This window comes from Saccostrea echinata, unplaced genomic scaffold (assembly GCF_033153115.1).
Source record: "Saccostrea echinata isolate AGI-Se365-2 ecotype Australia unplaced genomic scaffold, CSIRO_AGI_Sech_v1 ptg000023l, whole genome shotgun sequence".
NCBI lineage: Eukaryota > Metazoa > Mollusca > Bivalvia > Ostreida > Ostreidae > Saccostrea > Saccostrea echinata.
The window spans coordinates 9,176,482-9,194,362 of NW_026889772.1; the positions used below are offsets into that span (position 1 = coordinate 9,176,482).

At 34.0% G+C, this 17,881-nt stretch overlaps 1 protein-coding gene across 1 annotated transcript; it reads left to right on the top strand.

Annotated features, from left to right (window-relative positions):
* Positions 1-1,401: 1,401 nt before the first annotated feature.
* On the top strand, positions 1,402-17,706 carry LOC133191658 (cadherin-23-like). Its single transcript, XM_061327402.1, has 17 exons — positions 1,402-1,465; positions 1,663-1,728; positions 1,973-2,134; positions 2,334-2,415; positions 2,647-2,807; positions 3,511-3,675; positions 3,778-3,902; positions 8,933-9,107; positions 9,810-9,968; positions 12,562-12,693; positions 14,543-14,665; positions 15,131-15,322; positions 15,506-15,693; positions 15,976-16,393; positions 16,860-17,017; positions 17,188-17,354; positions 17,517-17,706. The coding sequence occupies exons 1-17, from the start codon at positions 1,402-1,404 to the stop codon at positions 17,692-17,694; spliced, it is 2,715 nt and encodes a 904-aa protein (XP_061183386.1). The 3' UTR covers positions 17,695-17,706.
* Positions 17,707-17,881: the final 175 nt, after the last annotated feature.

Genomic DNA, 17,881 nt, shown 5'->3' on the forward strand with positions numbered 1-17,881 from the left:
ATTGTAAAACCTTTGTGCTATCAGTGTTAGACATCACAGATCACTTCTAATATTATATCATATGATAATAATTAATAAATATTATTATAACAGTAACTTGATCCAAAGAGCCATATCACATCAAGTTGACAGGCGCGGATCATCAGATCAAACGTATGAGGCACCGTTTTGGTATTTATTGACATTTAGTGATATCACCTATTCAAATAGATGATAGCACCTATACGAATAGGTGATATCACCTATTCGTATAAGTGATATCACTCATTCAAATTGAATAGGTGATATCACTTATTCGAATAGGTGATATCACCTATTCGAATAGGTGATATCACCTATTGGAATTGAATAGGTGATATCACCTATTCGAATAGGTGATATCACCTATTGGAATTGAATAGGTGATATCACCTATTCGAATAAGTGATATCACCTATTCGAATAGATGATATTACCTATTCAATTTGAATAGGTGATATCACCAATTCGAATAGGTAATATCACCTATTTGCATTTCTTACGACAATAAGCAGTCTGGGTTCCTAGACTGCTGTTAACCAAGCATGTGATAAAGGGTTTTGTAAACAGCTTTTGTAAAGCTCTAGGTATTGATTTGCAGCATCTTTTAATTACACCAGAAACAGTTATAAAAAGATTTGATATTGTTCAACACATGCCACTTTTTTATAAAGAAGAAGTTTTTTCATGCTTTAAGCTTTGCAAAGAAAACACAAAACTAGATACAGCACACACATTTTTGACACAACCTATTTGGTCCAATAAGATCTTTACCTACAAGGGAAAATCATTTTGCTTTCAAAACTGGGAAAAGTGGAATCTTATATACAAAGCACTTATTTAATGAAAATGGAAATTTAAAATCTTTAGACGATCTTTCATGTGTTATTAAAAACAAAAGTAACTGGCTTTGTGAATATATGATAATTAAGACAGTATTTATAAAATACGAACAAATATTTGATTATTCGAAGATAAAACTTCATCAAAATAGATAATCCTATCTTAACCCTTAAAAAACAAAACACCAAATTTTTCTACTCTAAATTAAAAAAAGGAAAAATTACAAACTCCATGCTCTCAAAGTAACCTTAATATCGAATTCCAAATAACAAATAATTCGGACTGGGAAAATATTTATTTACATAAAATGAAATTAATGGAGGACAAAAAGTGTGTAATTACTTCCATTTTGCAGTCGTCAGACAAATGTAGGAGACTTTAAAGCTCTTTATCGTGTTCATCGATGCACATCATCGTGTCTTTTGTACATTGAAATTAACCACTTCATTTTCTCAACAAATTTACTTTCAAATTGTCTTAAGTGATTTCTGGGTCATAAAAACAATATTTGTAGATCATAATGATTACTACGTAAGGATAATGGAAATTTTTGATGTTGTGGCTCTGATTTCTATAGTTCATTTTCAACCGATATTTTCAGCAGGTATATGAGTTGTTTTTAATCGCGTTGTTCATGTAAATTATAGAGAGTTATTATGAGAGGATTGTCAAAATCTTATATGTTTTCTATATATAACGCATTTTGTCCGATATTATTACTATTATATTTGAAAACAAATTACGAAGATTATTAAAAGTGCTATTTTATGACAAAAGTCGATTTATTTCTTATGTTAAAAGATTGTGGAACAACGGAGGTGGGATTTGGGACATCGACGGATTCACAAACACCGTCAAATGTGGCTGGTATGTAAAATCAAAAGACATTTACAATTGGCTCTTCATTTCTGTATTATAAAACAAAGTAGGTATATTAAATACATTTCAGAATTTTTGGGAGATTAATATAATTTGCTTTCATTGTTGATTATCGTGCATGTATTTTTGATATCATTTTACACCAAATGTAGGGATAGTAGTGAATTTTGCAATAATACCTAGCATACGCTATACATTTTATAATTTGGTATTGATGTATTTTTCCTTTCAGCCAAGACAATATTAATATTGAATGGTAACTACCGCTTTAGTTGTTGTGGCGTTGTGAAGAAATGGTCTTTTAAGGTCAAGAGTGCAGGCACTATCAAATTCCAGGTCTGGCGTTACAGTACAACCTACACAGTGGTGGGAGAAAACACGTTCACTGTACCGTGTAAGCAAGGTTTTCTGTCGTTTGAAGTCGTCGACTGTTAGAAGATTTTACGCAAACATGCTATTACATTATAAAAACACCAATAATTCCTTAAGAATAACATCTATACATTGAAATTCGAAAACATAGTGGCTACCCATGCAAATGTTAATGTTATTTATATAAAACTGACAAGTTTTTCACATGAATTCTTAATCAGCTGGGGCGGTGAATGAATTGATAGAGTTTGAGGTTCCGGATGCAGAAAGGATTACAGTGAAAACTAACGACTATTTTGGATGGTAAGTCAAAATTATTATCAAACAGAATTGAGGGATTGAAGTCGATCATCACTATTGGTGGATGGGTAGGGTTAAAGGTATTGAAGTAGCCTTTCAAAATATGCTGCTCAAAAACATCATCATTGTTTTGACCATCGATCAGCAAGAACATAATATTTTTTTAAAAGTAATTTCATTCAATATTTGCTAGCCCTAAAGATCAAAATAAATTCTAACACGTTGCTTTTGTAGGCAAGGAGATTTTATAGCCTATAGTGATGGGAATAGTCTATATCCAGACAGCATCAAGATCCGTAACCAAGTGTTTAATGTCGGGTCGAGCTTCGATTTTCAGGGGGTAGGAAACACAGCTAACAACAGAGCATATGCTGTCACAGCGACAACCGCTAATAGTATGTACGGTTTGTGCCGAGGACGGTAAATCCGGATGCATTTTTATTCCGAGTAAAAACCTCTTCCGATGTTGATCACGTTTATCTAAATAAGTACGTAAATTAATCCCACGCGGACAAAAGTGTAGCTAAATCCCCCTATTTCCGTCACTACCCTAACTCCGAAGAACTTTTATTCAAACAGTGAAAAGTTTAGTATGAAAAAAAATTGTTTTACAATTTAAAAAAAATATTCCGAAAACTAAATTTGAGGGGGAAGTCTCGCTATGAAGGGGGGAAACTGGCTATATAGTGAGACTTCTCCCGGAAGACTGGCTATATAGTGAGACTTCCCCGGGAGAAGTCTCACTATATAGCTAGTCTTCCGGGGTCAGGTCTCACTATATAGCCAGTGTTCCGGGGGAAGTCTCACTATGGTCGAAGTCTAACTGTACGACACCGGTACTCGGGGATAAGTCTACAGGATATTTAATTTTATTTTATTTTAGCATTCTTTTACATACACCGCCATATATATATTTGTTCTAGAGTAATTGTTCTGTGTATTATGAGAATTATTAACGCTTTATAAGACTTGACATTTTTTTAACGAATCCTTCCTGTACAAGTGTGAGGCTTATGTGACTGCTAGCATTATTTCCTAATACTGTATATGTCACCGTGATACAATATTTCTCTGAAAACACATGGCGGAAAATTTCAGGTGGGAATCCTTACTTCTTCAATCTTCCGCAAACAATACATGTCTACGACCACATAGCTCCTGGTACTACAATCTTCACAGTGTCTGCTGCTGATGACGACTATGATTACGCTGGTATTACGTTAACACTTCCAACGTCATCAGCTTATTTCACGATCACCGGAAGTAAGTATTTCTAGGCAAAGTGTATTTTTCAAAAAGGCTTCCTTTTTCAACTCTTGCTGACGTCGTTTATTCATATTTTGTTAACAATAAAATCTTTTACAGCAACTGTACAAACTTCTGCCTCCATTAGCAGTTTGACAAGCTCAACACAGTCTCTCTCCATACGGGCTGAGGATTCGTGTGGCAAGATTGCCACCGGCACACTAAGTATTGTAATAAAAAATCAGGTAATTAAAATATTCCCAACCTAAGAGTCTGGTGATTCTAGAAGCGTGACAACCAGTGTACACTATCAAATTATTGATATATAGGCAGGGTTCGACACTCGTCAAATTCGGTCTCGCCATTTGGGCAACCTTGGTACTGATTTCAGGTCGCCCGAACAAAATATCAAATGAAACAAAAATGTGCAATTGTTTAAAATTTGTTAAGATCATAGAAGTTGTGCTTTTGTATTATAAAATGTAAATCAGACATTTATGGAATGTCAAAAGCTGTCTTCCAGTATTTTATCAAACAAAGAAAACAAGCAACAAATATTGATAAGCAGAATCAGAATGCTAATTAGGCTTTAAAAAATTATGTTTGTTTCCTGTAATATTCCCAATAAATCAAGGGTTGGTAGGTCTGGATTTTTTTTTTTTTTTTTTTTTTTTTTTTTTTTTTTTTTTTTTTTTGCTTATGTATAATCTCACCTCAATATTGACACAAAATAAAGTTTCTAGTTTAAAACATTCATTTTCACTTACCATAAAGGCCTTTAAAAAAATAGGGTCAAACATCCCTGGACTGAATTAACCAGGTGTGATGTTTACAGTGGACACCCAACATGGCTGTCTAGCAGCAGAAAACGAACATCAGAAAGTTGTGGGGGAAATGCTAGATGTTACAATAATGATCATTACTCTTTATATTTATGGTGATTGTTGACTAGGTTGACATATTTTATATCTCAAATAAAACTTGATTTAATACTTTTAGTAAAAATTATATCAGCTGATTGATCAAAGACAGATTTGGCAGAAAGAAAAATCCACGAGGCTGCTATTTGAATGGGTCAGTCGGGTTACAGGAAACAATGTTTTCAAGGCCTTGTAAAGTTTATTTTAAAATATTAAACATCATTATTGAATATTCCCAACTCGTCCCAGGTCGTCATTTGGGCGAGCCAGACTGAAAATCAGGTCGTCAAAAATCATCCTGGGATGGAAATGACGAGGTCACGAGCGTGAATGTCGAACCCTGTATAGGGCATGCTATGAGGTCTTGTGGCAACACTCGAATTGATATCATATTCAATATGTGTCGAGACTGCCTATGCTAACCAATATTAATGATTTATGACCTAGAAATTTAGTTGCAAAATAATAAAGCAATAAACCTTTTAAGTCAGTGCAAGGTTTCATATGTAATACAGAATTTAAGATTTATTTTTCTTAAACTATAATAGAACTTCGAAACAAATCTTTAATCTTAAGTACTAACTCAATTGTCACATTATGTCAAATGCAGTATTTAAAACATGGATATCCTTAGATGTAACGTCTTTGCAACTCCGGTAAATCATTACCTGCAAATGGATATGCTTATTGTTTACCATATCACTCAAAGAAAAATATAGGTCATCTGCATCATCTCAGTAAAGCATAGACGGTGATTTAGGTGATATGCTCAATCATATCCAAGTTTGATCAGTGTAGCTAAATATGATAACTCTTTCAGGATATGTTCAACCATTCCCCACGATAAATTAAAGTCCAGGCTTTTTTATATCATTGACAGCTGCTTTTCAGTAAAAATGGAACTCGTAAATTTACTTACCTTGTCATCGGTCATTTGCAAAATTATTTTATTAAAAAACATTCTGATTGTACACACAAGTACTCTGAAGTTGATGTTAAAAAAATGCTTGAGTTTCTGATTGACAATATCTATGTGGTTTTTGGAGACCAGGTCTTCCAAAAATGTATTGGAATTCCCATGGGTACCAATTGCGCCCCGTTATTAGCAGACATATTTTTGTATTCATATGAAGCAGAATTTGTTCAAAATCTTATTCGTGAAAAGAAGAAAACACTTGCTGTGGCCTTCAACTCGACATTTAGATATATCGACGACGTATTATCAATTAACAATGGTTATTTCCATTCTTATGTCGATACGATATATCCCAGTGAGCTTGAAACAAAAGATACCACAGAGTCTGACACGTCTGTTTCATATTTGGATATTTTTCTAGAAAAAGACATTAGTGGTAACCTAACAACAAAACTTTATGATTAACTTGATGACTTTTTTTCTATCGTCAACTTCCCTTACTTGTGCAGCAATATACCTTCATCGCCTGCATACGGGTTTATTTCTCTCAGTTGATTCGATACACAAGAGCATGCTCTACGTATGAACAATTTCTAAAACGAGGTAAGTTATTGGCAAACAAGTTGATGAAACAAGAATATCAGCAGTCTCGTTTAAAGTCGTCATTTTGTAAGTTCTATGGTCGATATGACCTTGTCAGCAAATACAATTTATCATTGAGTCAAATGCTGACCGACGTTTTTCGTACTAATTGTTAGGCCATTATTTACACACTGATTTGTCGACGGATTTTTCTGTTATTTCCCGATCATGACAAGGAGCACACGGCTGGTGTGACCGGTTGGCAGGGGATGTTCACTGTTCCATGGCACTTGATCCCACCTCTGATGTTTTAGGGGTCCGTGTTTGCTCTGCTCCAAAATTTGTATTGTTTAATGGACTTTTGAGCCTGAATACTGTTCGTTATCTCCATACATTTCATTCCAAGAATGCAGAATTCGTAGCAGAAAGTCCTTGTGATACAATCGCAAAACGAAACAATTCTAGGCAATTCAGTATAAAAATATAATGGCCTAATAATTTTTTGCACAATCGTCACTCAACATCGACCTAACCCAGATTGTATTTGCAAAGAAGGACATTGTATCGACCATAGAGTTCATGAAATGTTGACTTGAAAAGAGATTGTTGATACACTTGTTAATCAATGTTTTCTTCAGTAGCCTGCTACATTTCAAAAATTGTTCATGCGTAGAACAGGTTTGTGCAAATGATATTGAATCATCTGGGAGACATTAACACCATATGTAGGTGATAGGGAAATTAATGATGCTTAAAAAGTTGAAGGCATCAAGTATAGTTGTTAGTTTGCCATCAGTGTCTTTCTCTAGACAGTAAAGAATCCAAAATTGAAACAGACTTGTCGGACTCTGTGGTGTCTTTCGAGTTCAATGGTATATATCGAATCACACTTATAAATGAAAATGAATATTGTTTATTGATTAAAATGAATATTGTTTATTGGTTAAACGTGGTCGATATATCAAAATGTGGAATTAAAGGCCTTAGCAAGAGGTCACTTTTTATGTCGAAGTTTTTGAATACATACTGCATTTACAAACGATTTTATCGGTTACCATAAAATATTATTTTAATGATAAGAAGGATTAAAAGTCAATTGAACAGATGGATTGGAAGCGACTTGCTTCAGAAGGTGTGCTTATCATTCATTCTACAAAAACATGACCAATTAAGAATTTTTTATGTCGCTTACAAATTTACAGTTGTAATATCTTAACTATAAATTTAAAGGTCGATTTCAACTCTAAGACTTAACATACACACATGGTTTGGTAAATATTCACCGATATATATGCAGTTAAAGTTTTGATATGAACACAATGTAATGCTGAAAAACGTATTCCACTGCAAATCTTAATGTCGCTTCATTTGTTTATAAAGGACTATATTCGGTAATGACCAATATTTGCCCCCAAAATCAAACTTTGGCGGAGAAATATATAATTATTTTCTAAAACAGGGGAATATCTGCAGACTTCAAAGCACTGAATATTTTCATAAGCCATGACGCCATATGTTAGATATGACGTCAGAAAGATGACGTAAATTCAAAATTTCAATGATTTATACAGAAAAAGTGTATATTACATGGATAATTTGAGTAAAAGTCACCGAGCGCAGGTCTGCTCCAACTCAATATTTTGATATAATGTGTAGAATGATAATATCAATGAAATATGTAAATATTGTTCTAGAGCAGGCCTGCGCTCTATAAATTTTATAGTAAAAATTGAACAAATTTTGTCCATTTTTCCCTTTTTCTGAAAAATAACACGAAATCCGAATAGTTTGTGACGTCATAAAAACAAAAGTTGCCAATAATCTACTTCGAAACTATAATATTTTTTGTTAATTTAGATTTCTCACACAATATATACAATTCAGCACATTTCAAGAAATTTTCAAAATATGACTTTTGTGGGGGCAAAAATGTGCATATACCGCATATAGTTCTTTCAAGATGAAATTTTCAGCCGTAAAATAGTTCCGAATAGATTGCAATGAATCTTTTATCCTATATAAAAAGAAATTAAACCACTTCTCGCAAAGAAATGCATAGATCTCCTTTCATGCGAATTCATAAGCATGTCGCTAAAAATCGATTAACTTCCGTAACGATTTTAGTTTAAATTTCACGCAAAGATTGCAGATTTCAAAAAGAACTGAAACTTATCTGAAAGTGACCACGAAACCTTATATCATCGATTCTAGTTGCGAGTCAGCTATTTTAGACGATTACATTTTCGACATACAAAATGAATTAGACAAAAACAGTTGTCTCTCTTAAAAAATTAACTTCCGTAACGGTAATTCAGGAAAGTTTTTGCATTAAAGGTATGAAATTTTTTTATTATTTTGGGAGCGAAATGCTTCATACTTTTGTTTAATATCCTAAAACAAACTCTCATTTTAACTATTAAAGAGAATTTTAACTTTTATTGCTGGGAATTAACTTCCGTAACGATTAACTTCCGTAACGATATTTTTCCCGAAAATTTAATTTAAATTCGGATTCATGCGAGACTTCATGAATCATGCTTTAGCGTTCTTTACTGAACATCAGAAACAAAAAATGGTCAAATTTAGCTTTATTTAAAAAAATAATAAGGCTTGATCAAGCATTAACTTCCGTAACATTACATTAAAATCAATGGTATCTTGAAATTGTTGTAAAAAGTTAACGATACCAGATTTGTGGACAATTCTTTGTTTTCAAGTTCACTGATATGTCCCTTAGAAAATTATGATGTTCATTTTGCTATTTGAAACAATTATTTTTTTCATGTTTTTTACTCTGAATTGGTGTATTTATCGTAGAATGACTGTTATATAAATAATACTCGATTGCCGATTTCAGATTCCAGTTATAACAAGCCTACCAACATCATACGAAGTAGCAGAAACTCATACGTCCTCCACTCTTATCCACACCCTGGGGGTGACAGACGGAGACACAATCAGTTGTACAGTGTCTAGTACGTCACCTTCTGGGGGTCCCTTCACGACCAAAGAAATCACAGCCGGAAGCGGAAGTAAGATACTGTGTATTGATTCGAATTTCCTGGATATTGCTTGAGTTATGTTATGATAACACATTTCTTAAAATATTACTGAACCGCCAAGTATGATACTGATTGCTTGATACATTAATATAATTATATAAAAAAAACTGATGATAACGCGAATATTGAACGATCTCATAAATCCTTTAAACAATACAAAATGTGAACAGGACATAAAACACTGATTCTGAAAACAGGAGAAGTGGGATCAAGTGCCTAGAATGAGTAAACGTACCCGTCGACCCATCACACCCGCTGTGGGCCTTATGTATAAACCATGTAATGATATGTTCTTCAGAGCCGATCTGTGCTATTTTGCTCGATACATATATGATTGCCTATCTGCAAATGTGTTTGTCCCTTCGTAATAATCTTTCTTATTTTTAACTTCTTGATTAAAGCAACGTACGTTAATACGCCCAATTCATAAAATACATATTGATGTGTTTGAAGATTGTAATTTTCATAATGATAAGGCTTTCAAAATGTCTTTTTTGATTTGTTTGGCTTTGATAATTAAAATCTGTACATATTTACTCCAAACTTATGCAAGAAGCTCTTTTTTTATATAACTTTGACCTTCTGCTTTTTATATTGATACCGATTTTTCACATTTGACATTAAATATACTCTTTTTGCTGCCAATGGTTCTCTTGTTACTTTATTTTACAGCATATGGTGTGTACATCAACGCTAATCCTTCATTTGATTACGACACAACAAAACGTTTTGACGTATACATAAGATGCAGTGATACAAAGGACTATGACGAAGAACAGCTGATAGTAATCATAAAGAAGAACGCTTTTCCTGTCTTCACTAATTTACCAAGTAAAATTAAATTTTGTTTGTGAAATCATATACATGTATACTAGTACATGAAATATATGGAGATAACGAACAGTATTCAAAGCTCAGAAGTCCATTATACAATACAAAATAGGAGCAGAGCAAACACGGACCTCCAAACATCAGAGGTGGGATCAGGTGCCATGGAGGAGTGAGCATCCCCTGCCGACCGGTCACACCCGCCGTGTGCTCCTTGTCATGATCGGGAAATAACAGAAAAATCCGTCGACAATTCAGTGTGTAAATAATGGCCTAACAATTAGTATGAAAAACGTCAGTCAGCATTTGACTCAATGATAAATTGTATTTGCTGACAAGGTCATTGTATCGACCATAGAACTTACGAAATGATGACTTTAAACGAGACAGCTGATATTCTTGTTTCATCAACTTATTTGTCAATAATTTACCTCGTTTTAGAAATTGTACATACGTAGAGCATGCTCTTGCGTATCGAATCAACTGAGAGATATATACCCCGTATGCAGGTGATGAAGGTATATTGCTGCATAAGTAAGGGAAGTTGACGATTGAAAAGTTAAAGTCATCACGTTTATCATAAAGCTTAGTTGTTAGATTACCATTAATGTCTTTTTCAAGTAAAATATCCAAATATGAAACAGATGTGTCAGACTCTGTGGTATCTTTTTTCTCAAGTTCACCAGGATATATCGTATCGACATAAGAATGAAAATAGCCATTGTTAATTGACAATACGTCGTCGATATATCTAAATGTCGAGTTGAACGCCACAGCAAGTGTTTTCTTCTTTTCGCGTACAAGATTTTGGACAAATTCTGCTTCATATGAATACAAAAAAAGGTCTGCTAACAACGGGGCGCAATTGGTACCCATAGAAATTCCAATAGATTGTTGGAAGACCTGGTCTCCAAAAACCACATAGATATTGTCAATCAGAAACTCAAGCATCTTTTTAATGTCAACTTCAGAGTACTTGTGTGTACAATCAGAATGTTTTTTAACAAAATAATTTTGCAAATGACCAATGACAAGGTAAGTATATTTACTAGTTCCATTTTTATTGAAAAAGCAGCTGTCAATGATATCAAAAAGACTGGACTTTAATTTATCGTGGGGAATGGTTGTGTACATATATTTCTTTCTTTGTTTTAATATTATAAAAATATTTTTTAAAAAGAATGGCTGTTATGACGTATTTTGCACGTAATGCACAAGTTAGCTGGGTTCTTTGAGAACAATGTACTTGATTCCAAGTTATGAAGCATAAGCAAAACAAATCACAATATAAACCAAGCTGTAAAAAGATTAAAATGATAACCAAGAACTGAACTTGATGAAAGTGTTTTTCTTAGGATCCAGTTCTGTTTTGTGTTCAAACTATTACTTTGCCAATAGGCATTGTAATTCAACTAGAATTAACAACTCACATGTGAAGATCGAGCTCAGTGAAATAGATGAAGATAATGAACAGCGATCTATCTCATAAAATTTATAAACAATACAAATATGTGAAGAGGGCATAAAACACGGACCCCTGGAAATTCCAAAGGTGGGATCAGGTGCCTAGCAGGAGCTAGCATCCCCTGTAGACCGGTCACGCTCTCCGTGAACCCTATGTATTGATCAGGTAGACGGACTACTCCGTAGTCAAATCTTTAGTTTAAAAACAAGCCTAAAAATTGGTATAAACATGTGAGTCAAAATACGACCCAATGATAGGTTGTATTTGCTAAGTAATCATGATATAGAATTTACGCAATGTTGACTTTAAACGAGGTTGTTGAAATTCTTATAACATCAACTTATTTGTCAGTAGCCAACCTTAGTTTAAAAATTTTTCGTACTCAGAAGTCCAAATAAACATTTCAAATTGAGAACAGAGAAAACACTACATGGACCGTTGAAAGAATCAAGGATGGGATCAGGTACAGTTACTATGAAGGAGTTCTCATCCCCTGTTGACCCTTCACACACGTTGTGAGCCCTTTGTCGAAATAATCCGTGAAAATAATGGCCAAACGTATTAAAACATAAAAAATATTCGACCTGGCGACACATTGTAATTGCAAACAAGGTCACTTTATCTACATTAGAATTTGCAAATGGAGATTATTGATACACATGTAACATCAAATTTTGTCAGTAGTCTTACCCAGTTAAGAAATTGTTCGTACGCAGAACATGTACTTACATATCGAATCAACTGGGAGAAAAAGTATGTTGCTTCATAAATGTTACGAGAAGTTGACAATAGAAAAACTGAAGTCATCACGTTTATTATAAAGTTCAGTTGTTAATTTGCCATCATTGTTTTTCTCTAGTTTGTTACACTCTATGATGTCTTTTATGTTTCGAATCCAATGGGATAGATCGAATCAACATATGAATAAAATAAATGTTAACACGTCGACTGTAAATCTTAATGTCAAATTGAAGGCCAAGAGACTTCTTTTCAGAATAGAACATGTAGAAGGTTGCATCTACTTTGATTTTTCTTATTTATTAAGAAGAAATCCGTGAACAGATGATTGATTTTTTGTGTAGAATGTGCTACAACAAATGGGAGTTCTAGATGATTTGTTCTGAATTTTAGGGCACATCGAGAAAGATCAGCAGACGACATCCAATAACGTCATACTTGACACAGTCTCCGTGACCGACACAGATGGCCTGACGTTTACGTACACCTGTGTTCCCGCCTCTTGTCCTATCGCTATAGCATCCAGTGAGTATAAATGTCTAATCGTTCAGTATTCGTAAATACGTACATTCTGTCTAACACTACAGCAATCAACATCTCATGACTAGTCGTTAAAATACCAGTAAATATCGCTTAATTGCTGAGGTAAGCAGATTGATGCTATTTCAAGTAGTAGGTTTTATTGTTTTTGTCGAATCTCAACATCATACAGTAGGTCTGTAGGTTGCTATAGCAATCAGGTTCCGTGTTTTCCGTTTCAAGCAAAAACCGTCTCTTGTCTCATTGCTATACCAAGCAATATCTATCTATACTTACAAATTTATAAATTTTGCAAATAAACTCCGAAACGGGTGCACCAGAGTTCTTACTTACTCCTATAACAATACACTGTATACAAGATGATGTCCGTAAACTATATTTAGATTTCACTCGCATAGTCAGTATCGTACATAAAATTAAAAGTCTACTTTTATTTTCTATAAACAGCCATGAAATAGCAAAAACGTGAGTACGGTGGCGTTTATGATTGACGGATCTAAGATACTGGCAATTTTTAATGAAACTGACAACAAGCAGTCATTAATTTATCTAATTAAACGTCATCACTGAATTATTCAATCAAAACTTGATTTAAATGATATAAAAGAAATAAGTTGTGATAACCGATTATTAAAGAGGGAAATATGGAAATTATTTTCGTCATTCACCGATCTTAATATTGATGGAAGCTTCTAGAACATCATATAGCATCGAGCCCGATGTTAAAAAGAAAAACGAGGCGATCGTTCAAAAAAAAAAAATTTGTATGAATGGTCATTGAAATAATGGTAAATAATTGATAACACTATAAGTTTTGAATATATTTATATATCGAAAGACTATTACATGTATGTAGTAGGTTTTTCTGATAAATTTATCGGTAAAATTATATATACATGTATTCCTTACTGAGAGCATCGTGCCAACGAACCCGAAGTACAATTTGTACTTCGTAATAAACTTGCTAACATAAAAAGAGAAAATTAATGAATAAGGTATTGTTCAAATACAATTAAAGCTGTGTAAAATGTGCTTTAATCAATACATTTCAGTTTTTTTTTTTCTGAATACAGTCTTTTGTATCAAATACTCGGCCTATTCATAGGGCGTTAAAAACTAATTTTTACACAGACCCCGTACTTGGGTCTTGGTTTATAAATATTTATGTACCCTGTTGATATGTTAAAAAAAAGTAAACTACATTTTTTATGTATAAATAAGGTACATACATATTTATAAAGCAAGACCCAAGTATTTGTGAATCCCCCCCCCCCCCTCCCCGAAAAAAAAACATGCAGTTTATCAGTAAAATGTGCATATTCGCTTCATTTATCCTTGACGGAAATGAAATAAGAGCATCTGAAATACAATATCCATAACAAAGTATAACAGGTTTCACAATAAACGCCAATTAACGAAATTGTTATTTTTCAAGTTTTTACAGAAAGGGGTGGGGTAGGGGGGTGGAGACATTCATCTACTTCATGCGGGATTTTGAACAAAGTATTTCTTCCTGCTATAAGCCTGTAGGCTGTCAGTAGAAACTACAATTATATATTTTCTGTCGTTAGTGGTATAAATTCAATTCCCCGCGCTTGCGCGGGATTTCATCCAGTATTTATTATGGTAGCAAGTACCGTAAATAGCTAGATGTGACGTTTAACGTTTTCGTCCAATGGCTACAATAAGCAGTAAATCTTTCCTGCTCAGTCCCTTATCGAATAACTGTAGGATGCATTCAAACCATCGGGGGCTATTAATCCCTGTCATCAATTTCGTAGCATATCATATGTGGTGTTATTTTTAGTTTTCATTCTATCAATTTATATTTAAGATGGGAGAATAACATCTACTTCTGCCTTTTCCACTGTTTTCACCCCTGGATACGATGTAACGGTCGCAGCTAATGATGGTCATACAAATGTTGGTGGTAAATCATGGAGCATTCACATCAAAGGTTATACGCAGTGTATTATATCCCAATATGTACATATTGCTGTGTTTTTCTACTAAACCAACTATGGAAAAATATGAATGCCATTTTGTGTATACTAACGCGTAGAAAATACAGAGAAACTGGGGCTGAAATGACGTCAAAAGGAGGTTCCAAAGACGTTCATTAAAAAAATATAGTGATATGCCCGGGAAGCGAAAACTTCAAGCACTGAGTATATTTTTGCTTTTAAACATGTAAAATATAAGTATGTTTATTATGGATGCAAAAATGACACAGACTTGCACGTAGGCATATTTATAAGGGTCCGCTGCGAATTGTATGTATATTTCTCTACAATATACGCAACCGTTGTATCCCCTACAACACAAGGCGGCATTTATGATTTCTCAGGTTTAAAATTCAAACATATTTCCTTTACAACTCGTCTTCTCGTGAACCGTGATAATTATCATCTTCGTACTACAGATATTAATGATAAACCCCAATTCAGTAATGTGCACGGGAGTTTGGGAGTGTTCGGAGTGGAAGAAAATAGTCCTGTCGGTACCACCGTGTATGTATTGAGCGCCACGGACATCGATGCTTCTGACACTCTGGTATATTCAATGTCCAGTTCTCCTACCGCCGGTCTGTCCTATTTTACATTAGTGGCTAGTAGTAAGTACAATTTCTGAACACACAACTTTTAAATTAAAAAAATAATAAAGCAGGTCACATAATTATAGTATTACAATATCAAGACAACTTAATTATGATTTCAATATACTTTTGATGACTTATAAATAAAGTATATATAAATAACCAAGCTTTAATGGTATAGACCACGAATTTCTTTTCTAGCGGGGGTAATAAAAACGAAAGCTACGCTGGATTATGACACAATGTCGTCCAAGAGCTTTAAATTTACTGTTTCCGTCACCGACGGCAAAGATACTGCATCCGCCACAGTGACAATAAATGTCATCAATATTAACGAGGAACCTAGTTTTGGTCATACATCATACAGCGTCAACGGTGATGAAAATACGGTAAAGCTTTTTCACAAAAAGTTGAAACTCTTTAAAATATGATATAATATCGGCAAAAGCAAATTGTCCTGAAAGAAGGTCCTCTTTCTTTTAGTCATGACTTGAACTCTTCTTCTAGATTTATCAGATTTTGCTATTTTTAAAAAAGTAAGAATAAGACAATAAGTTTTAGTGAAGTAGTTTGATAAAACACATGTATCTGTTTTCAGTTTGCTTTAGCATTAAAAGTCCTCTTCATACGAATTACATGGATAAAGCTTTTTATATACATGTAATTGACAGGCTGGCACACAATTATCTCTACCAAACTTCGTAGTGTCCGACCCAGACAGCGGTGATTCCAAATTTTACACCCTAGACTGTAGCGGATATAACACCGGATTCTTTGAAATGGATTCCTCCAATGGTAATGTTTATCTGGGACGTGACTTTGACCGCGATGTTGGACACCCGGAAACTACCAAGTGTAAAGTGACTGTACGAGATGAGGGAGGACTCACAGCTACCACTAGTTTGACTATTACAATAGATGACATTAATGACAACACACCGACTTTCGAGTACCCGGTGTTTACCTTTTACCTTGACCCTTTTGACCCCGTCGGCACACATGTTGGTAATGTGTCTTTGACAGCTACAGACAACGACATTTCTGCCTCATTTAGCGGTGTGGTGTACAGCGTAGACATGACGTCATTTGGTAAGAATAATGGAATTTATTTATTTATTTATTTATTTATTTATTTCAAGTGCTCTAAACATGCGAATGTTGGCGCTATCATCCTCATAACATCAAAATTGACAAATTCCTTTATCAAAAAAAATTAAGTATAACAACTTCCTTATGAAGATACCGGTATAACGAAGGACAGTAATGGCACGGTAATTATTAACAGAATATTGGCAAATGAAAATCCATTATAATATATACATCTACGTGTGAGTAGAATTCGTTCCACCACGTTAAGTCGTGGTGATTCTTTTCAAAAGAACTTTTGAAAAATCAGCTAAAGTAGTTTCTTTTTAATTTAATTTAGTTTTATTAAGATCACGACAAAATGGTTAGATTTTGCTCTCTGTATATAGTTAAGTAACATAAATACCATCGAAATGACTTTGTAGAAAGAAAATATATTTAGATGTAATAAACTATCCTATCCGTGCAGGTGATGCTTACTTTGCTGTGGATGCTGATGGGAATATAACCGTGAATAAAGATTTGTCATCGAAGTTCTCATCAATGGAGATAATCAACTTTAATCTAATAGCAAGGGATCGTGGGGGCTTAGCTACGACGGCGACAGTATCCATTATATTTCCACAGGTTGTCGTTTTCTTTTAAATATTCAATCATTATTGGATACTTAATGTAAATATATACATTCAAAAGCGATTATTTCATTAGTTTCGAAAATGACGATTCCACACGCAAACCTCTTGATTTAATACCACTAATTCTCATTTTAATGCCACATATTACCACTTATGTATCAGACGACCACCACCTCCACCACCACCACAGAACGTCCCTATGACTTCTGGGAGGACCCACTCAATGTCATTTGGATGGAGTTTGGGTTCGCCGCAGTTGCTGCCTTGATTGTTTTTTTTGCTGTGGTGTCTGTTCTCCACTGCCCTAGGGGTTCAAGCAGGGATAAAATGTATGAAAATAACGAGTGCCACATATATTTAAACACGTGATACCATTTATAAGTTCATATATTTTAAGTGACGTCACAATTATGAATTTAGGATTGCAGAGTAATAATGACCAAAAAAATGGTTTGTATTCTTTAATGATCGCTGGCTGATTATTTTTTCAGGGGTAGTGATTCGACACTGAATGACAAAGATGACACCCAACTGATAAAGAAGCAGCCGAAGTCCAAACTAGTTTCAATTAATCATTTATCCGAAGAAAAAGTAAATCTATCCGTGAATGAACAGAATAATGCGACAGAACCAAAGAAGAAGCAAATGGCATCAATAAACAACAGATAAACTTTCGTATCAATAAAGAACAGATAAACATTCGTGTCAATAAACAACAGATATTAAACATTCGTTCCATTTGCCAGTTTTATCATTTATATCAAGACAGCTGCTTCTCCGTGTCAATAAAATCTTAAATATACGTGTAACATTTGTTCAATTGTTTTTTTTACTGATATATACATGTATATTCTAA

Coding starts and splice junctions, on each gene's coding strand:
- LOC133191658 (XM_061327402.1), top strand. CDS start 1,402: ATGGAAATTTTTGATGTTGTGGCTCTGATTTCTATAGTTCATTTTCAA. Junction 3,676..3,777: donor TTATTTCACGATCACCGGAA/GTAAGTATTTCT, acceptor AATCTTTTACAG/CAACTGTACAAACTTCTGCC. Junction 9,108..9,809: donor AATCACAGCCGGAAGCGGAA/GTAAGATACTGT, acceptor TTTATTTTACAG/CATATGGTGTGTACATCAAC.